The sequence below is a fragment of the Pyrgilauda ruficollis genome, unplaced genomic scaffold, assembly GCF_017590135.1.
Source record: "Pyrgilauda ruficollis isolate IOZ18807 unplaced genomic scaffold, ASM1759013v1 scaffold13, whole genome shotgun sequence".
NCBI lineage: Eukaryota > Metazoa > Chordata > Aves > Passeriformes > Passeridae > Pyrgilauda > Pyrgilauda ruficollis.
Window position 1 is genome coordinate 5738944 of NW_024511432.1, and position 21135 is coordinate 5760078.

Here is a 21135-nt window from a genome sequence, read left to right on the forward strand (position 1 = left end):
GTGAGGAAAGATGGTTGCAATGCTGCTGCATAGAAAAGTATCTGTCTGCTGGCAAACTCCTGCCTGTGGGGCAGCTGTGTGTAAGCAGAATGTTTGGGGCAATGCTCATGACCTCTGTGCTCCCCATCCTGTGCTCTGACTGTGGATGGAAAAGGCAGCAAAGCCCGGATGATGCCTCGCTGTGCAGGAAGGCAACACCCAGGCCAGTTTTTCCCTGCCCTGGGTGTTTGCTGGCTCTGGTCACCCCAGCATCGTGACTGCCTCTGAGAACAGAGCCCACAGTGTCATTTCCCCATCACCCGGGCGTGGGGCCGCTTCCTCCCCTGCAGTCACAGGGCTGTGAGCTGGCAGCCCAGCGCCACAACCGCAGCGCATCCTCTGCGCCAGCCGAGCCCAGTGTCCACAGCTGGCACTGCCCTCTCTGCTCCCCAGAATCCTCCACCCCTGGTTCAACTCCTCTGTGGGCTCCTGTGCACCCTGGGGACTGCAGGTGCCATCTGTGGGGACACCCATGTCAGGGTGCTGCCTGCAGCTGAGCCTGCAGGTCTGGGCTATTGGCTCCAAGCTCTGAGGATCCACTGGACCCACTGGATACACTAAACCTGGCAGCTGGAAGCCATCAGGGTTGTGTCTCACAGACAGAGAGGAGAGTGGCCATCAGCCTCAGGCCTGGAAGAACGTGGCAGATCTGGGGATTTGGGAATGATCCCAGCTCAGGCCTCCCTGCACCCACCAGCACAAAATCAGGGTGGCTGAGGGGTGCATGTCAATGGAAACCTGCACAGGGAGCAGCTCTGGGGAGAGGTTGGAGAGAAGAAAATAACAGCCAGGGGAAGGAATTTTCTCTCTGATCTTCTGCAGGTAGGAGGGACGCACTCGGCAGCTGGAGGTGGCACAGCTACAGCAGAGTGCTGTATTTTTAAACTCATGATACCTTTTAGTTAATTCCTCGCGAGGTTTTAAGTCTCTCTTGCAAGAAGGCAAGGAAGGAGAGGAACGGAAGATCCACAGTGATGCTGGGACAGGAAGAGGCCAGCTGGTGGTCACAGCTGTAGCTGTCTCCTGTGTAACGAGTGCTGCTGCACATCCCTGGCTGATCAGAGATTCCCCTGCCAAACTCTGAACCCCCATTTCTTGATCCAACTGGAAACTAAGAGAGTGTCTGTGCCCCCACAACAGGGGCTGTGTCCACAATGGTGTCTCTGAGGAGAAAACCTGGCTCAAGGTCACGATCTCATCCCCTGGGCGCAGCACAGCAGGCAGGGGCACTGTGGGGGACCAGCCCTCTGGGTACCCCTGCTTGGCACCCACGCACGGGTGTCCGCTCCCCAGCACCCCGGATGCTGGTGGGGAGCCCAGCCCTGCGCAGCTCACACACATCCTCATTGTGCCTTCCCACACAGCCTCTCACAGCAGAGCCTCCCCTGCCTGCGTGGTTCTGTGCTGGGGAGCACAAGAGTCCAAGGCCAACCCAATCCGGAGTGACCCACTGGAGGAGACTGCAGGCACCTGCCATCCCCAGGCTGCTGGGAGCACATTCTGCCTGGCACTGGCAGCACCGAGCCTTTCCCCGGGGCTGGGGGGGAACAATGGCTTCCAGACCTGCCAGTGCCAGGTGCTGTGCCAGCCTTTGGGAACACGGGACATCCTTTGGGGCTTCTCTTCTCATGAACCCTCCATCCTCTGTGCCCACCCATCTATCCATCCATCCCTCGCAGGAAAAAAACAGCCCGGGCCCCCACCTTTTCCTTCGGGTGGTGCCTCAACCCCGCCGCCGCACATCATCCCACGGCAGGGCACGGAGGATGTGGCGTGTCCCCGACCTCCGCAATCCAGCTGAGAGTGGTGACCAGCCGGATTTGTCCCCATGACCCGTGTCCCGGCGTGCGGTGACACCCCTCGTCCCGCGTGCCCCCGCGCCCGCCGGGGATGCCGCATCCCCCCTGCCTGCCCGGGGGTGGGCGCGTCTGCTCCCGGGGGACCGGAGCGGGTGGGGACATGGGGACACACTCACCGATCTTGGCCAGGCTGGCTACCAGGATCCAGGCGGCCACCAGGCAGGGCGCCTGCACCTCCCGCCACTGCCAGCGCAGCAGCTCGGCTCCCGCCGGGGCGGCGGGGCCGGGGGAGGCCGCCGGGGGCTGCATGGCCCCCCCCCCCCCCGCCGCTCCCCGCCCCAGCCATTAGCACCTGCCCCGGACCCAGCACCCCCCTGCTCACCCCTTGCATCCCCCCGCTCCATCCCAGCTCATCTGGCGCTCCCGGAGCCCCCTGGGCCGTGCTAGTCTCCTGTCCCCGTCTCAGTCCTCTCTGCAGCTGTCCCCGTGCCACCGCATCGCCCCAGTCCCCCATGCCCTCCCCCGTGCCTCTGCTTTGTCTGAGTCTCCCCACTTTGTCTGAGTCCTCACGCACCCACCAAATTCCCCACCCTCCTCCACACCCAATCCCCCTCCCAGCCAGCCCCTTCCCAGCTGAAACCATCCACCCCTGGCCCAGGTGCTGCCTGAGCACCAGCCTGGGAACACCCATGAGGGGGGCCCAAAATTTCTGTCTCCTCTTTACCTCCTCAGCCCCTCTCAGATACTCCTAAAATCTCCTGCTTGCTGATTAGGCCATCCACCATGCCCTTGGAGGTGCCCCATCTCCCACACCCCATCCCTGAGGCTCCCAGTCCAGGAGATCCATGTCCTGGGTGGGCAGCAAGCCATGCCCAAGCAGCTCAGAGAGATGGAATGCTGGGCAGGGGGCAAGAAGGGGCCCTGGCAGAGTGCTCCCTGCAGAGCCAGCTCTCACGTGTGTCCACATGTCCCTGGAGGACAGGACAGGACAGGACACCACAGCCAGAGCAAGACCTCTGGCTGGTAGTGCCTATGGCATGGGCAACTCTCAGATGCTGAGTACCAGCCTGAGTCCACTGGCCAGGTAGGAATGGGCCACAGGACACTTCCCTGGGAGCCTCGGTGGCATCACCTTTTCTCATCTCTCTGCCTGGGTACAAATGTGCTACAAATGTTTGCCAGCAGAAGCCAGAGGCTGGGGAACGCAGGCCGGAGGCAGGAGCAAGGGGAAAGCTCCCTGCCCACCACTCCATCACATCTGATCATTGTCATTGTCCAGGTAATCTGTCAAAAAGAAAGTAAAATGGCTTTTACACAAGCTTTGCTTTGCAGTTTAAGCTCAGAATGCCCCACTTTCAGTGTGGCATCATAACACCCCTGGATCCAGGAAGCTCACCCTGTGCTGCTTCCCCCCTGCCCCAGGATGGGGAGATTGAGCCCAGCTGCCCATCCGTGCTCCAGTTCATCTGGGGGGAGCCAACCCACCTGATCCCGTGGAGCAGCCTGGAACCTCATGGGGCCTGGAGCATCCTGGAGCATCCCAGTGGTGCTCCACAGGGCCTGGAGCACCCCTGACGCCAGAGCAACCTGGGGTCTGGAGATCCTCAATACCGGAGCACCCTGATGGAGCCCCCCAGAACACGGAGCATCCATCCTGGAGCACCCCTGATGGCAGAGCATTCCAGCGGAGCCCCCAGAGCCTGGAGCATCCTTCCTGGAGCACCCCTGATGGCAGAGCATTCCAGCGGAGCCCCCCAGAACACAGAGCATCCATCCTGGAGCACCCCTGATGGCAGAGCATTCCAGCGGAGCCCCCAGAGCCTGGAGCATCCATCCTGGATGCGCCCGCGGGAGGGCGCGCCGAGCCCCGAGCCCGGCACGGCCTCTCCCGGGACAGGGAGGGCGGAGGGGCTGGGCCGAGCCGGGCCGTGTCCGCCCCGTGTCGCACGGGGCCGCGGCGGCGGCGGGGCCATGGCGGTGGCGGAGGCGGCGGAGGCGACGGTGCCATGCCGGGTGCAGTACCTGGAGGACGGGGATCCCTTCGCCTTCGGCAGCTTCCCGGAGCCCCGGCGAGCCCCGGTTTACGCCGTGGAGGAGGCGCTGGCCCTCGGGGTGCAGCTGCCCGCGCTGCACCGCCTGGTCGGGGCCCCGCTGCCGGTGAGCAGGGACGGGGACGGCGGAGAAAGCACCGTGCGGGCACCGTGCGGGGACGGGATGGGGATGGCTGGCTAGAGGGGACCGGGGGGCCAGGGATCGGACGGGGTGTCCCCGGCAGCGCTCCCGGTGTGAGTCACGGCGGGATTTGTGAGCCTCTGCGGGAGATGCCAGCCTCGGCCGGCCCCGAATGAGTCGGCTGGAGGAAGAGGATGTGCTGCAGGCAGGAACCCTGGAGGGGGAAACAGGATGAGGGCAGGCGTCTATCCCCGTATGGTCGGGTCTGAGACAGGCAGCGTGTTCCCCCCGGCCTCGCACTTCCACGCCGGCAGCCCGCAGCGGAGCACCCCGGCTCCGCCTGGGACCTTCCGTGTTCCGTCTTGCTGCGGCAGCTGGAGCTTGGGGAGGTGATGGTGGGGGCTGAGGGCCACCAGCCCCTCATGTCACCGGCCCGGCAGCAGCTCTGTCACAGGAGAGCAGTACGGAAATGCATGCTGAGCAATATCCTTCAGCTGGGAGGAAGGCAGGAGGCCGAATGTGAAGCGAGGCACCTTGTCTTGTTTGTGTGTCCTCAAGTCTGGCTCGGGCTGGGATGTGGAGGAGACAGGGGAGACAGGGCACCCTCCCTGTGTATCTCCTGTGGGCGTGATGCTCTCGGAGCATCCTTCTCAGGATGGACACAGGCTTGTTTTCTTCCTCAGGAACGCAGGACCCAGCAGAGCTTGGCAATAGCCGAGCATCTCCGTCTTGCAGCACTAGAGGAGTGCAGGGCAGGGAGGCAGGAACCCCGGCTGGCTGGGGGAGCTCCGCTCAGAGCCAGAGAGGGAGCAGCAGGAGGGGGAAATTCAGCTCGGTGTGCCCGACACTGAGCTTGCTGGCCTTCCAGGGGAGAGGGGATCGCTTTGAGACCTTTGCCTGCACCAAAAAAACCCCTCCCGTTATTTCCCTTTTCATTTTTCTTGGAGCAAAGAAGCAGCGTCTCATGTCGTCGCCGTCATGGGATTTTTAGGCGGTGACTAAAGGGAGTTTGTTTGGGAACAAACAGCCTGGAGACATGACGAATGGAGCAAACTCAAATTTCAGGCGTGTGCTGTGCTCCCTGTGCAGGAGCTGCCTGTAACGGGATCGCCAGCCCGGAGTGCTGCCATGGAGGCACGGGGCAGTGGGAGGGGGGAGGGAGACTGGACACTGCGTTCCCGAGGGAGGGAGCGTTGCAAGGAGCTCCTGTGCCCAGCAGAAGTGTGCTGATCCTGGGATTTCAGGCTCTGTTCTCTACCTAATCCAAGTTCTGGATATTTTGTTTCCTGTAGTTTCCTGTCTCATCCCATGACCCTTGATGAAATCACAGGTGAACCGCCTGGATCCTGTTCTGGGTTTTTAAACCAGATTTCTGGATTATATAGGTTATAAACCATGCTGCCTTTGCCACACAGCACTCTCTGAGGCAGCAAGGGCTGCAGAATGTCCCACCTGACAAGCTGGGGTGCTGGCTGGGGTTTGCATGAGCAAATGTGTCCATTGGGAGCCTCCCACACTGGGATTTGCAGCCTGTGGAGTGAGGTCAGTCTCCCAGGCCACCCAGCTCAGTTGAAACTCAGAGCTGGCACCCTTGGAGCCATGCAGATGTCGTTCCCCTGGCACGACCAGCCAAAGCCTCCCCTGGTGCCTTTTGTGCCAGGTAGCACTCAGCTCCATTAGTCACCGCCCTAAAATTAGTAAACGAACAGTCGGATTTTTCCCAAAGAACTGACTGTAAAAAAATTCAACTCAGAATGCCTTGTGCCAGGTTTATCCTGCTGGGCAGCATGCCTGGACCTGCAGAGCACTGGAAGAGGATGCAGCAGCCAGGAGGGAGCTGGGCTGGGTACCCTCATCGTTGGAGGAAGATTGAGCTGCAGACACCCAGGGGATGAGCTGCCATGGGAGAGCAGCCGAGCCCTACCCTTGCTGGGCACAGCTAAGCAGCTCCCTGTGCTGAGAACAGCTTAGAGATGATGAGCAAGAGGTTTCTGGGGCAAGCATCACTGTCTTGAATAGCCTGTCCTGCCCCATGACACCCTTGGTGCTTCCTCTCCCTGAACACGACCTGTCACTGATGACTTTTTCATGCTCTCCGGGAAGTGTGTTTGTGCTTGGAAATACCTTCCTGCTTTGTTTGCTGCTGCTGCATTGTTTGCCTCCAGGCTGATACTATCTTCTCAGCTTTCCAGCATTTTTCTAGTACCCTTGGGTGATGCTTGGGCAAGGCGTGGCCATTCTCTGAACCTCTGCAGGCAGGTTTTGACAGGGCAGGTTTTTTTGGCTGTCCTTTAAGTCCCCAAGTGCCCCTGCGGCTCCCTTGAGCACTATCTCACCTCTGAATCTGGGGATTTTTCCAAACAATTGCAAAACCCATCAGGCTAGAGCTTTGCATTCTCCTTCCTCCCCCGGAAATCTGGGAAGAGCAAACAGTTCGCTGGCCTCAGTGCTATAAACTTGCTGAGAGCTCTTGCACTCAATAGACGTGCTGGTGGGGCAATCTCTGTGTGTGAAATGAGCAATCCCCATCCCACGGCCCTGTTGCCCTCTGTTTCCTAACAGGATTGAGGAGGGCTTTGGTGAGGGTCTTTGCCCCACTTCACCTCTGGATGGCACAAAAGCAGTGAGGAGAGGTCATCAGCGGCCCCCAGCACTCCCCAGCTCCCAACACCATCCTTGCATGGATCCCTGGAAGGGAGCTGCAGCCAGGCATTTGTGCCATGGCTTTTCCAGGACACCAACTGCTGCCTGGGACTGGGCTCCTCCCACTGCCACAGGTCTGTTGATGAGAAATAAGAGATCTGTTAATGAGCAATGAGCCCAGCTGGAGGAGCTTCCAGAGGGAAGCAAGTTTGCACTTCTGGGCAGACTCTGGGTGACTTGCAGAGATCCCTCCTGGCTTGGGTATTATTTCCTGCCCCCATGATAGGGCAGTGGCAGTTTTCTCATCCATCATGCAGGAGTGGACAAGCACCTGGGTGCTCTGGCAGTAGACACATCTCTTAACCCTGCATCTAAATTGTGGTGAAGGTGCTTGGCTGGGGTTGGGGTTGGGGTGGATCCTGTGGCTGGTGGAACTCTATGAACCATCAGCCCCTGTGTGTTTTAGCAGGAAGAGCAGCAGCTGGGCTGGTGATCCCAATGCTTTCTGACCTGTCAGTGCCTTGTGTTTAACTGCTGCCTACTATATTTAAATAATAGATTTTTCCTGTAATTTTCCCACAGCCTTTCTAGAAGAGCTGTAGCAATGTTGAGAAATTGTGGTTACTGCAAAAAGAAAGTGTTAGAAAGGGGGTAAAAGTGTTTCCTTTGCTGGCAGATAAAGAGGATATTCGCTGTCTGGTCTTGGAGCATGTGGGGATGCTGTGATAGCGGTGAGCAGGAAAATGTGATGCTGTGGTGGGTGGTGTGAGTTTGTCTGTGCACGGACGATGTCTCCTTACTGGAGGTGAGGAGGTTTCCATCACACCCCCATTGAATCCTGGAATGCTTTGGAGTTGAAGGGACCTTAAAGGGATCATCTTGTTCCACCCCACTGCCATAGGCAGGAACACCTTCCATTAGACCTCTTGTTCCAAGTCCCATCCGACCTGGCCTTGAACACTTCCAGGGATGGGGCATTCAACACAGACAGAAACCTTTTCCAGGTCACGGATCCTTGTTTCACATCAGGGCTGGCACCAGCATCGTGTCCTCATCAAGACCCCAGAACCTCCCCGTGAATGTGTGAAGGACATCCGTCCTGCTGCAGGGTGGCTGGGACTCCCAGGAGCCACGGGCTGGATGTGTGAGTGTGGGACACTCTCCTCTCCCAGCTCTGCTTTGCCCTCAAGTCCCCATTGCCCTCAAAGTCTGGCTCATTTTGTAATGGTTTACCAGGCAGGAGACAGATGAAGCTGTCAGTAACCTGTGACCCCAACTTGCTGCCCCCAGCACCATGACACAGATCCCAGATTGATCCTACAGGGTGTAAACCCCTTGTCTGAATAACCCCTGGCCCTGGGGCAGTTGCTGCTCCCTGGCGTGGAAGTGCTGCCCAGGATTTTTGGCAGGGCTGCAGGAGCCTGGGACAGCCTCTCTCCATCCCCAGGGAGGCCACAGCCAAGCCAGGGCCCCGTGCTTGGAGCATCCCTAGTGGGAAACGTTGCCAAGCTCACACGGGAAATACGCGGGGTCAGGTCCCAGGGGCTTGGCCTCCCCCCACCAGCTGAGACATGTCACCAGCCCCAGAGGAGCTGGGGATGTTAACTTTGGCTTGCTGGGGCTGTGGCAGCCCAGAGAAGGCAAGGCTTTTGTACTGGGGTGATTTGCTCTTTGCTGACTTAGAGTGCTGGGGTGCATGCAGGGATGCCTGAGGGGATGCCCAGGAGGCTGGCAGAGGTGGCCAGGAGGCTGGGATGCAAGGGTGGCCAGGAGGATGGGGTGCATGCAGGGATGCCTGAGGGGATGCCCAGGAGGCTGGCAGAGGTGCCAATGGGGATGCAAGGGTGGCCAGGAGGATACAGAGATGTCTGGGAGGATGCCCAGGAGTATGCAGGAATTGGCTGTGTGGATGCAGGGATGTCCAGGTCGATGCAGGGATGCAGGACAGCCTGCCCCAGTGGAGGAATTGAAGCATTCCCCAGTGAGCAAACCCTGTGTGGGGTCAGTGTTAGGGACTCACATTGTGAAGGCAGAGCTGGCAGCCAGGACCTGCCCAGTGCCAGCAGCCTGTGTTTGCTGCACATTGCCATGGCTGGCTGGCGTGGCCAGTGACCACAGGAGGTGGAGCGGGACACGTCAACGTCCAACCCAACAACAGTGCCCTGCCAAATTGCCCATATTATACTTCAGTGCATGTGTCATTTGACTTTACCCTCTGGTATTAATGTCACACTCGCAGTGAATTCAGATGTGTGAGCTCATGCACAATGCTGGAATGCAAGGAGATAGAAATGTCATGGAAAAGAGTCCCAGTGAGATGCAGGAGCCATACCCGGTGTTGTGGGATTTCCAGAGCCACAGTGGGGAAAGGCATTGATGGGAAAGGCAAAGAAGCTGTGACTGTTCCCACCTGAGCTCTTCAGCCACAGGACCGTGCCTGGAGCTTTTGCAATGTGGGGCTGAAATTGAGGTGGGGTTTTAGACGGCTGATGGATCCCCACTTCTCTCCCCTATTGCTGCTTGCTCTTGTTTGCACCATGAGCAGCTTTATTAATGGGGTTTTATCCCCAGTCCTCAGTTCCTGCCGTGCAGACTGTTCCTCAGAGATGGGTTGAGCAGGGAGAGGGTGGGGCAGGGGAGTTGCAAGTGCTTTAGGAACAGATCCAGATGTGCAGGGGAGGCAGGGTGCTGGCACTACCCTCCCTCTGCTTCTGCTCGTGCCTCGAGGGTGAACTGCCGTGTCCCAGAAGACCTGCCGGGGTGCTGTGGGGTGCTGCTGGCTCCAGGGTACCTTAAGGACTTTGTGGGTGCCATGTCCACTGGCTGTGCACCATGGGTGCTGTGCATGGACTTTCTGGGAAGGTGCCCCTTGCCCCAGCCTTGTCTCAGGGCTGTGCTTATCCAAATTCTGATGGAAGATGCCACGTGGCTCTGGGCTGAGTCAGAGGGTGTGTCAGCCAGGGCACATCCCAGGGATATGCATTGCTTTGGGGGGTCCCTGGCTGGGCTGGGTGCCTGACAGCTCCCTCAGACCCAGTCCCTGCAGGCAGGGGCAATTTGCCAGCCCTGGGAGGAGACAGATCCTGCCCCAGCCGAGCCCCTGCTGACTACGGGGAGCCCCAGGGAGCCAATCAGCCTCTTGCCATGGTTCCCACCCAGGGATTGCCAAGGAGCTCAATGCTGGCAGGACTGCTCTCACTCAGCCTTTTCCAGCCTGGGGCTCCATGTTTCTCCATAATCAGCACCAGGCTGGGGCAGAAGGTGCTGGGGCATCTCCCTGCAGAGCCAGTGACTGGGGACAGGTGGGACATGACACCCCACTCCAGGATGTCTGCCAACTGAGTTTGGAGTGGGTGGGAGAGTGACCTGGGAATGCTCTGGAAGCCTGTAGGGCTGCGGTGGGCATGGGCACTCAGCCTTGCTGTCTGCATCCCCAGCTGGAGGACTCCACACTGCAGGTCTCACCCTCTGGACACTACCTGGACCTTGACTTATCCCTGCTGGAACAGAAGGATGATCTGGAGGGTTTCTATGAGGAGGTCAGGTAGGGCACATGGGGTACCTGAGCCCTGTGGGGACATAGGGACCACACACGTGTGTGTACACCACGGGCAGGGAGCCAGGGGCTGGGGTGATCCCACTGCAGGTGCTCACAGCACATTTTCCCCACCTCAGGAAGGGGAGACGGCCGACCCTGATCCTGCGCACGCAGCTCTCCGTCCGAGTCCACGCCATCATCGGTGAGTCGGGGCTGCTCCCTCCTCCAGCCTGGTCCAGCAGCTCCACTGCCCTGCATGGGGGAGGTTTGGCCTCTGCAGTGAGTTTTGGCCAGGGTTTTTGTGATGGAGACGGCTGCTTCCACCCTGTAACCCCTCCCAGAGCTCAGGGGATGTGGTCCTCATGGGGTACCCGCTGGGTTAATCCCCTCCATCCTCAGAAATCAGGACGTTTTCCTCTTGGGCTGGGAGCCCACCACCCACTGCAGTTATTCTGGGTCATTCAGGCAAGCTCTAAATATAGCTGTGAAGACATAAACAAAGGGCTCTTGCGCAGCAGAAAGTGCTGCCATGGTTCAGGCAGCCTGCTCTGAGGTCCTGCAAAATATTCAGGAGTCTCAAGCCTTTTTTTTTGTCTTTGGCAGGGGGAAAACAAGCACTGAGCAGAGTGATGCCAGATGGGCATGAGCTGACTGTGCAGGGCTGCAGCTGAACCTTGCAGGAAGGGGCAGGAAGCCCAGGGTCAGGGTCATGGTCATGCTCTTTGCCAGCAGTTCCCAGGCTCTATCTGGACCCTGAGCTCTTCTGCTTTTCCTCCCAGCAGCTCTGTCTTCCCTCTCAGTTCTCTGACAAGCTGATAAGCAAGTGGAGGAGGCTGCCGGGACACTGTGTTTTACAGGGCTTGTCTGGAGGACTACTTGGACATCTTGTTTTTGGCTTGTTGCAACTCTAAGCCTGACCCAAATAAGTTGGGATGTGTGGCTAACTCAGTTTTTGCATGTGGGAAGTGCTGGCTCCCAATGGCTTTGGTGTCTTCATGGGCCTTCCAGCTTCCCAATGCCCTGGCTGCTCCACGCTGGCTCCTGCCTGGAGGCACCAACCCCATATGTAGATAGTCTCCAGCCCAGTGACAGTCCTGTCCCTGGGCAACCTGTGTCACACTACTGGCCTTCCTATCTCCATCCTGTGGTTTTTTTCCCAAGCCCTGGGGCTGCTGGGACCTCTGGAAACCATGGCATGGCTGTGCCCAGGGAGGGATGGCTAAAAGTAGCTCAACCTCTTGCCTGTGTTCCTGTTTAGGTTCTGCACAGGAAACCAGAGGGGATATTTGTGTCATTGCTGGTCAGAAAAAGAGGGCAAAAAAAAAGGAAATAGGAAAGTGGGAGGGCTGAAATATGTAGTTGTGGTACAGCAGCTGCTTCCAGCCAATGTGTCCCACGGCCGGGGCAATGCCAGGGTGATGGCACAGAGATCAGGATCAGGATAAGTCAGGGTGAGGGGCTTTCCCAGGAAGCTGGGAGCATTTGGGAGCCCCAGTTCAGCAGTGAGCCACTCACACCACATCTCTCCTTTCCTTCCAGAGAAGCTGTACAACTCGCAGGGGCCTGAGCTGCGGAGGTCCCTCTTCTCCCTGAAGCAGCTCTTCCAGGTGAGATGGTGCTGGTGTGGTGGGGGACAGGGGCTCCCCCAGGGCTGGCTGCCCACCCCACTGTGGTAACACTTGGCCTTCTCCCCACAGGAGGACAAGGACCTGGTGCCAGAGTTCGTGAACCTGGAGGGGTTGACATGCCTGATCAAAGTGGGGACAGAGGCTGACCAGAACTACCAGAATTACATCCTCCGGGGTTGGTATTTGGGCACAGGACACCTGGAGCAGGTTGCCTAAAGAAGCTGTGGATGCCCCATCCCTGGAAGTGTTCAAGACCAGGTTGAATGGGTCTTTTATGCAACCTGGTCTAATGGAAAGTGTTTAAGGTCCTTTCCAACCCAAAGCATTCCAGGATTCTATGCTTGTCCCTAGGGAGGAAGGCAGGCACTCAGGGGAGGCAAGCCAGAAAATCTGCCAGGGCTACTCTGCCTTCCCAGCAGCCAGACATTGTCCTTGCTGCAGTGATGCTTGCAGGAATGGGAATTCCCAACCCCTGCCTGCTGCACCATCAGCCTTCCCACTTTCTGCCTTGCAGCCTTGAGCCAGATCATGCTCTTCGTGGATGGAATGCAAGGTGTCATCAACCACAATGAGACTGTCCAGTGGCTGTACACGCTGTCAGGAAGCCCAGTGAGTGCCTGTTGCTCTTGGGGGGCTGTCTGTGCCCTCCACTGCATCCCCTTCCCTGTTTGTGGCTGTCCCCTTGAACTGTCCCTCAGAGGATGTAATTCACTCTCTGCCTCTGGGCTCGGTACCCTGGGTACCTTTGCTTGTGTTGGGTCCTGCTCCCAGCCTTCTGGAAGTCACCCAGACCTCCCTATCCTGATGTGACCACATTCCTAGGCACAGAGCTTGAGTAAGACACTCCTGCCCCAGGTCCCTTCCCAGTGCCTCTTGGCCATCAGCCTCACAGCTGCAGGTCCCTGGCCCCACGGCAAAGCTCCCAGTGCTGGGGCATGGGCACAGCCACCCCACAGTGCCCCTGCAGCATGCTGCCAGGCCCCTGTCGCAGCTGCTGTCCCAGCTGCCATCCCTTGTCCCAGTTTCGCCTGGTGGTGAAGACGGCACTGAAGCTGCTCCTGGTGTTTGTGGAGTACACAGAGCCCAACGCCTTGCTGCTCATCCGCGCCGTCAATGCTGTGGACCAGGCGAGAGGTGAGTGCAGCTCCAGCCTCCTACGAGGTCCCTGCTGGGACACAGTGTCCCCTCCCAGCCTGCATGTCACCTGTTCATGCCTCTTCCCAGGTTCCTGTCCGTGGTCCAACTTAATGGCCATCCTGGAGCAGCGCAACGGGGCTGACACGGAGCTGCTCGTGTTCACCATGACACTGATCAACAAGGTCTGTGGGGGTGTCCCCGTGGTGCCACACTGCTGGGGTGCAGTGTGGGTGACCCCAGTGCCAGCAGCATCCCTCTGATTCTGCCCAGACGCTGGCAGCCCTCCCAGACCAGGACACCTTCTACGATGTGACCGACTGCCTGGAGCAGCAGGGCATGGAGCAGGTGGTGCAGCAGTACCTGGGCAGCAAGGGCACCGACCTCGACTTGAAGCAGCAGTTCACACTCTACGAGGTGAGCGGGGCTCCAGCAGGATCTGGCCATGTGCCACCTGCCTCCAGCAGGGAGGGTGAGTGCGTGGGGTGGCAGGGATGCTGCTGTGCCCGGTGCCATGCCTCTGGTCCTTCCACAGAGTGCTCTCAAGCTGGAGGATGATGTGGAAGAGCCGCCCTCGGGGGGACGCAAAGAGCGGAGGAGGACAGAAGAGGGCCGGCGTGGGTGGCGATCCCAGGGTGGCTCCCAGGATCCCAGTGCTGATGCCCAGCCACTGCTGGGGTCTCCTGGCACTCCAAAGGAGCCCCCAGCTGAGGACATCCTGCCTGTCCCTGCACCAAGCAGCCCAGCAGAGTGAGTGCAGCTGGAGGTGGTCTGTGGTGGGGATGCTCCTGGGATGGTGAAGACACGAGATGCTGCATAAGCAGCATTTGGATCCATTGCTGGTGCCAGGGTGGAGAGCAGTCCTGTGGGACCTGCTCTCAGTCTCTGTCTCTCTTCCAGACCCTGTCCCACCAGCATCTACAACAGCACGTCCAGCGTGCGGCTGGCCCTGGCCTCCCCTCCGGCTGAGAAGGAGCAGCCCCCGGGCCCAGGAGAGCGCAGCGTCTACAAGTAAGGAGCCAGGAGGGGCTGGGGGCATGGAGGTCCCCCAGGGCAGTAGGGTGGGCTCCCAGGAGCATGAGGTGTGTCCATCCCATGGCACACTCTGCCTTTCCCCTTGAGGAAACAGTCTGGAGGGCACTGGAGCTGGAGAGATGTATGAGAGGGCAGCAGATATCAAAGGGTCCAGCCAGGGGCTCCAAGGCATCCTTCGGGCATACACAGCTCTGCTCCAGCTCCTCCTCATTCTCCTCTCTGCCCGCGCTTGTCCTCTCCTCTGCCCACTCTTTCTGTCTTTCCTTTTGCAGGCTGCACCAAACTGCCCCTGTCTGGTAAGTGCCTGGCTCTGCACGTGTGTGCTCCCTCCCAGCATGATCATAGAATCATAGAATCCTGGAATAGTTTGGGTTGAAAGGGATCTTAAAAATCATCTAGTTCCAATGTTTCCACATTACCAGGTTGCTCTAAGCATCCAGCCTGGTCTTACAGGGATAAAGCATCCCAGCTTCTCTGGGCAACCCATGCCAGTGTCTCACCACTCTCACAGTGAAGAACTTCTTCCTAACATCCAATTTAAACCTAATCTCTTTCAGCTTAATGTGCTACTAATTCTCCCTTGCCCTATCCTGTGACGCTCTGGAGGAGCAGTCACTTGCACTCACGTTGCTGCCCCCGTCCCTTGCCTCTCCCCTTCAAGTCCTACCTGTGGGACCCCAACCCACTCCCCCATCACCCCACAGGATGTGGCACCCTGTGATCCCTGCTTTGGGGTGAGGTGTCCTTGCTGGGGGTGGCACAGCCTACTCCAGGTGATGGACAATGTCCCATCTCTCCAGCACCTGATGCCATGTGGTGCCTGGGCCAGAGGGGACTTGCCAGGGCTCTCCTGGCTCCCTGTGAACCCTGGGGCCATGGGGCAAGGGTTCCATGCTGGAGGGCTGCCAGGTGGGTGCGTGCAGGATGCATGAGCCCCGGGGGACTGCCGGCAGTGGGGGCTAACCCCTGTTTTCCCTCAGGCGGGAGGATGCCCCCTCCTTGCATGGGGACAAGCCTATTTTGAAGAAATTTGAGTAAGTAGAGGCATGCGTGTGTCTCTAGGCATGCACTTCCTTGGACTGGTACCCGGCTGGAGGTATCTGGGCTCTGGCCACACAGGGCACGAGGAGCAGGATCATGCCCTCAAGTCTCTGCCTTGGTGCCTTCCTGGGTTTTGCAGCTTTTGGATGAGGGTTGCAGTGAGCACCAGGTCTGTTAGGACCAACTGGTGACAGCAGCACCCTGTTGGCACAGCCGTGGGGCCATCACCTCTCTCTGCAGGGCTCAGAGGATGTTTAATCCTTGGTTTCCCTAGTGTGGTGTGGCCAGTGCAGGGGGTTTCTGTGCTGTGGGACTGGCTGTGCAGTGTGGCATGGCGTGGTTTGCTGGTTGTTCCTATTGTCCCCTTCCCTGATTTGCTTTTGGCCAACATCCACCCCATCTTGCAGAGCTCGCTTTTTGGAGAACCTGGCTGCAGCCCAGAAGGAGAAGATCTCTTCTATGGCCAAGGGGCGGCTCGATGTCCTCAGCGATACTACACTGGAGCATCCTACTGCTCTTGCATGGGAAAGAGACCATGGCACCTCTGATTCTGGGATGGAGCCACCCAGCATAAGTAGGTGCTGCCAGGGTGTGTGTTCCCAGCTCATCTGGGTCCCTGGGGTGGGGATTAGTGGCCCCTCAGTCCCCATCCCATGCCTGTATCTGTGACACACAGAGCCTCAGAGAAGCTGGTGATACCTCCTTGCTCAAAATGCCGGCATCTGAGCACACCCCACTGCAGAGCAGGACTCCAGCTCTACATTGAGCCCAGCACCACCTGCCCCCTCCAAGATTGTCCCAGCTTCTCCCTCTCTCCCTGCAGGGTCTTGTTTGGCTCGATCTGACATCACTGACTCCTGCAGCACCATCTCCTCTGACACCAAGTTTATGCTGGACATGCTCTATGCCAAGGGCTCCTCGGAGTCAGGGAGGGACAAGGTGTTCCATGAAATACCTTTATCTCCCAGGATCCAGGGTGAGGTGGAGATGGACACCAAGGGAAGTAGCAGCCAGGAGCAGGAGAGTGCCCGGCTCCGTGGCAGGGCTCCGGATGGGCCAGTAGCCAGTGCCCATGCCAAGCTGGTCCGTGCCATGTCCAGCATAGATGATGAGACCCACACGCAGAAGCTGGAGAACACTGGGATGATGCCCATCAAAAAGGACACAGAGCTGACATGGGAGCGCCTGGAGACCATCCCTGTGCAGCTGAAGATCAAGGACCTGGACTTTACTGATTTGGGGGAAGAAGAAGATTTTGACATTCTGGACACAGGGCCAATGACCAACGGGTCTTTTCCTGGCATTGAAGCAATGAGTGCTGGAACATTCATGGCTCCCCCTCCACCTCCTGCCCTCCCCGGTTGCCCACCACCACCACCTCCACCTCCTGCAGTCCCTGGCTGCCCACCCCCACCAGGGCTGCCAGGTCCCTCAGCAACAGATGGCCCCTCCCAGGCCAAGAAGAAGAGGACAGTGAAGCTCTTCTGGAAGGAGCTGAAGCAGCTGGATGGCACTGTGGGGCCTGGCAGGTTCGGCCAGGGGACACTTTGGGCATCCCTGCAGAATGTTGAAATCAATACTGCGAAACTGGAGCATCTCTTTGAGTCACGGTCAAAGGAAGCACCAACCTCAAAGGTACCAGTGGACACCCACTGGCCCAGGAGAATTGGGTGGGAGGAAGGCTGTGGGTTCCTGTGGGGACCCTGTTACCCCTACCCTATGTCAAGGATGGGCACTAGAAGCCTGGAGGCTCAGTGGGGATGATTACGGGCAGTGCACAGATTTGGTTTGGCTCACTGCCTGGTCTGTGTTTGGTTCCCCATGTTCATAAGCTCATGAAGGTGAGCCCTTTGCCTGGCTGTCCCCATCCATCCTGTCCTCTTTGCAGAAAGCCATTGATGGGAAGAAGGTGGTGGTGGTGTTGGACCCCAAGAGGAGCAACGCCATCAACATTGGCCTCACTGTGCTGCCACCTGTCCATATAATCAAGACAGCTGTGCTCAACTTTGATGAATTTGCAGTCAGTAAGGAAGGGATTGAGGTGAGCACAAGAGAAGCAGGCTCAGCTCCTCTGAGGTCCTCAACAGGTCACTTCCCCAGGCTAGGAGACATCCATGCCATGATGCCTGGGCTGACACATCCTTCGTATGGAGTCTGACATATCCCTCTTTCCCTGCTCCAGAAAATCCTAACCATGGTCCCAACTGAAGAGGAAAAACAAAAGATCCAGGAGGCCCAGTTGGCCAATCCTGATGTGCCTTTGGGCTCTGCAGAGCAGTTCCTGCTGTCCCTGTCTTCCATCAGTGACCTCACGGCCAGGCTTCAGCTCTGGGCCTTCAAGCTGGACTATGAGAGCCTGGAGCAGGTACAGGGCCATGTACCCCATCTCCCCTTTGCCCTCCCACTGCTGACACCCCAGAAGTGCTAAGCACCAAGCCAAGCATGTTTCTGGTGAGGAGCAGTCATATCCAAACATGGGAGGTGCTCCAGCATGGCTGGGGATGGGCTGCAGATCCCCAAGGCAAGCATGGGCTTGGATTGATCAGGAGGTGGTTGTCCTCATGGGTGAATGCTGAAGCTCCCAAGGGAGAGAGTGGCCAAGGTACCTCACCTACTTCTCCCCTCACCCAGGAGATCGCAGAGCCGCTCTTTGATCTGAAGGTAGGCATGGAGCAGCTGGCCAGAAATCACACATTCAAGTGCATCTTGGCCACGCTGCTGGCCACAGGCAACTTCTTGAATGGTTCCCAGGTGAGGAGCAGGGTGAGGACCAGTCATGGTGAGTGGGCACCCAGAAGGGTCTGTGGGGAGCTGGGAGGTGCTGGTGGGGACCCAGTGGGTCTGCAGACTGGAGGTCTGCTGGAGTAGGGACAAGAGTCCCTGCTGAGTCCATTGGGTTTCAGAGCAGAGGCTTTGAGCTCGGCTACCTGGAGAAGGTCTCGGAAGTGAAGGACACAGTGCACCGGCAGTCCCTGCTCTACCATCTCTGCCAGATGGTGGTCGAGAAGTTCCCAGAAACCACTGACCTCTACTCAGAAATTGCCTCCATCACCCGCTCCGCCCAGGTGAGGCAAGGCAGGTGACACCAGGGCAGGGGAAGGGTGTGGGTCCTGTAACTGCCCAGCTACACCAGCATGGCCAAGGACTGACACCTCACTCTTCCAGATTGACTTTGAAGAGTTGGCCAACAGCCTGGTGCAGCTGGAGCGGAGGTGCAGAGCCTCCTGGCACAACCTGAAGGTGATTGCCAAGCATGAGACCAAGCCAGTGCTGAAGACCAAGCTGACAGAGTTCCTCAAGGACAGCACCCAGCGCATCATCGTCCTGAAGGTGGTGCACAGGCGTGTCCTCAACAGGTTGGTGGCTGGGGACACAGCAGGAACCTTGCAGTCCTGTTGGTGGCCCTCTGTGACTGATACTCCCGTAGGTTTCACTCCTTCCTGCTGTACCTGGGGTACCCAGCGAGTGCGGCGCGGGATGTGAAGGTGACATCCATCTGCAAACTGCTGCGGGAGTTTGCCCTGGAGTACCGCACCTGCTGGGAGCGCGTCCTGCAGCAGCAGAAGAAACGTGCCGCCCACCGCGAGCGCAGCAAAACCCGGGGGCGGCTCATCACCGAGGTACGGGGACACTGGGCTGGGCATCACCAGTAGGTGATGCTCCCTGTGTCCCAACACCAACCTCTCCTCCCATTGCAGACTGAGAAATTCTCCGGCATTGCCGAGACAGTTCTGCCGCTTGCCGTGGTGTCCAGCAGCCCCAGGGAGCAGATGGAAGCGGGTCACGAGAGCATGAAGATTGTGCTGACCTCCCCCACAGATATCCCTGCCCGCCGCAGCCGAGCCAGCCAGGGTAGGAGCAGGATAGCAAAGGAATTCAAGACATGCCCAGCTGGCTGGGAACAGCTGGTGCCAGCATCCTCATTGTCCCCATGCATGAACAGGGCATAGCACTCCGACTCAGAGCTCTCCAGCCCAGGAGGATGTTCCCAGCTCGCCTGATGATGCTTCAGATGAAATCATGGACCAGCTGGTGAAATCAGTGACACACAATGCCAACCGCCGGCCCTGCCCCAACAAGGAGCGCAGGAGGTCCCGTGGCAACAGGAAGTCCTGTAAGTCCCATCCCTGTGTCCTCATGCCCTGTTCCATCTCTGTTCCACGCTCTGTCCCTGTACTCTGTCCCATCTCCACGTCCCTGTCCCATATCTGTGTCCCTGCTCAGATGCTTTTTCCCAGCTCTGTAGCCCTGTCCCCTTACCCTTTCCCATCTCTTTGTCTCTGTTGCCATGCCCTGTCCAATCTCTCTTCCCAGGCTCTGCCCAATCCTCATACTCCCTCTCATCTCTGTCCCAGTCTCTGTCTTCTGTTCCATCTCCATGTCTCTCTGCTCTGTCCCTATGCCTTGTCCTTTGTGTCCTTGTTCCCACGCCCTGTCTGGCTCCTTCCCCATGGGCCACCCATGACCTGCCATGCTGAGCCCACCAGACAGGGTGTACCCTGAGACCAGTCCATGCCTCTGCACCCCATTACCCTGCCTGAGCAGGCTCCCGGTGCGTGGGGACTCTGGCACCCAGTGCTGCTTGTGCTGGCAGTGCCATGCTCTCCTCTTCCCGCAGTGCGGCGGACGCTGAAGAGCGGGCTCAGCGAGGAGCTGGTGCAGGCACTGGGCCTGGGGCAGGCGCCTGGCATGGAGGTTTGAGGGGGCTCTTGCTGCTCCCCACTGCCAGCAGCCCCAGGGCAGGACGTGGTGGCAGCCCCTGCGGTCCCAGGAAAGGCACACTCTGCACCTTTGGCCTCGCCTCACTCTTCCCTGCTGGCCTCCAGCTCCCAGAGGTGCAGGCAGCAGCATGGGAGTCATGCCCCAGAGCTGCTCCATGGCAACTGGGATGGAGGATGCTCAGCACGCGTGCCTGGAGGCTCGAGGTTCATCTTCTCAACAGTATTAGAAGGGTCAAGGGGCTGGACTCAAACCCCCTCTGGGAACTGGGTCTGGCTCATGGCCACTGTGGCAATAAAATGTTCTGATATGCTGCCAGCATCTCTTGTTCCTGTACCTGAGAGGCCAGAATGATGTGATACTCCCTCCCTGGCCAAGCCAGTATCCCTTCTCGTGCAACCCCAACCCTGCTGCCTGAGGCAAGCACTCAGCCAACCCTGTGGCTTGTAGGCACCATTGTCCCTCTGGGGACAGCATGATCCCCTCTGTACTGGGACAGCTGGGGAACTTTTCCAGAAGGGGCAGGGACTGCTGCCAGCTCAAGGCTGCACGCTCAAGGACAGGAGCAGTGGCTCGAGCACAAGGACACAGCACAGTAAAATTGTCTTGCACTTCACCTCTCCTTTACAAACCTCTCCTAGGGGGTTTACCCAGACCCAGACCTGTGTCGGTGGCAGGGTGGTTGTTCCCCTCTAGGAGCAGGTCCAGGGTACAGCAGCCATGTGTCCTCTAGCTGCAAGCCTCAGAAATACCTGTGCTTGGCAAAGACAGGCTGCCTTGCCTGTTCCTGTAAATGCACCAAGGACAGCATCTGCCTGTCCCCATGGCAGCCTGGGAGATGTTCCTGCCACCTCCTGTCCCACTGTGGCTCATGCCATGCCAGACACGGATTAAACCCCACACTGGGTGCAATGCTCCTCACAGTAGGTACCACTTCTCAGCATCCCCCTCTGCCAGTGCTTGGGCACTCTCACCTGTGGTCCCACACTGGGTGCAATGCTCCTCACAGTAGGTACCACTTCTCAGCATCCAGTGCTTGGGCACTCTCACCTGTGGCAGAGGCATTTGGGAATGGTGTCATGTCATCCATCACGACAGCTCCACCTCGGCGCTGCCCTGGCGCTGCCTCCAGCCCTGAATCCCGCACAGCAGGTCTCTGTGGCTTTCAAGGAATGAAGAAAAACTCCACCAGGCAGGGCAGCTTTTTCCTCCTGGCTATCTCTGCCCAGGGTTATTCCTCTCCCATGAGGTTGGACATGCCAGCCTGCCCTGGTTTGCAGGTCTTCCTGAGTGGCCCTGAAAGCAGCAAGTTGCCACACTGAGAGCTGCAAGTGTCCCAGAAGTGCCTCAAGATACAGTCCAGCTTTCCTGCCCTCTGGGTGCATGA

The 21135-nt window shown here is 58.5% G+C and overlaps 2 protein-coding genes across 10 annotated transcripts in view; one reads left to right on the top strand and one right to left on the bottom strand.

Moving 5' to 3' along the window:
• Positions 1-3846, bottom strand: part of SLC9A5 (solute carrier family 9 member A5) — a 15860-nt gene extending 12014 nt beyond the window's left edge. For 5 of the 8 annotated variants that reach the window (XR_005954429.1, XR_005954430.1, XR_005954431.1 and 2 more), the window contains exon 1: positions 3324-3846. Coding sequence is in view for 5 of the 8 variants with exons in the window: in XM_041458857.1 (XP_041314791.1) it covers positions 3324-3846 (523 nt within the window). In the remaining 3 variants the exon portion in view is untranslated. The other 3 variants (XM_041458858.1, XM_041458861.1, XM_041458860.1) reach the window with 3 other exon arrangements.
• On the top strand, positions 3810-20069 carry FHOD1 (formin homology 2 domain containing 1). 2 transcript variants are annotated; one of them, XM_041458855.1, is made up of 24 exons: positions 3810-3995; positions 10091-10197; positions 10329-10393; positions 11731-11798; positions 11889-11994; positions 12334-12428; positions 12842-12953; positions 13044-13138; positions 13227-13370; positions 13489-13703; positions 13854-13964; positions 14261-14284; positions 14969-15022; positions 15437-15603; positions 15853-16664; positions 16918-17070; positions 17212-17394; positions 17661-17780; positions 17933-18094; positions 18195-18385; positions 18457-18649; positions 18728-18881; positions 18973-19143; positions 19648-20069. In XM_041458855.1, the coding sequence occupies exons 1-24, from the start codon at positions 3810-3812 to the stop codon at positions 19728-19730; spliced, it is 3771 nt and encodes a 1256-aa protein (XP_041314789.1). In that variant the 3' UTR covers positions 19731-20069. The 2 variants fall into 2 exon arrangements, with proteins under 2 accessions (XP_041314789.1, XP_041314790.1); XM_041458856.1 differs by lacking the exons at positions 14261-14284; positions 14969-15022.
• The last annotated feature ends 1066 nt before the right edge of the window (positions 20070-21135 follow it).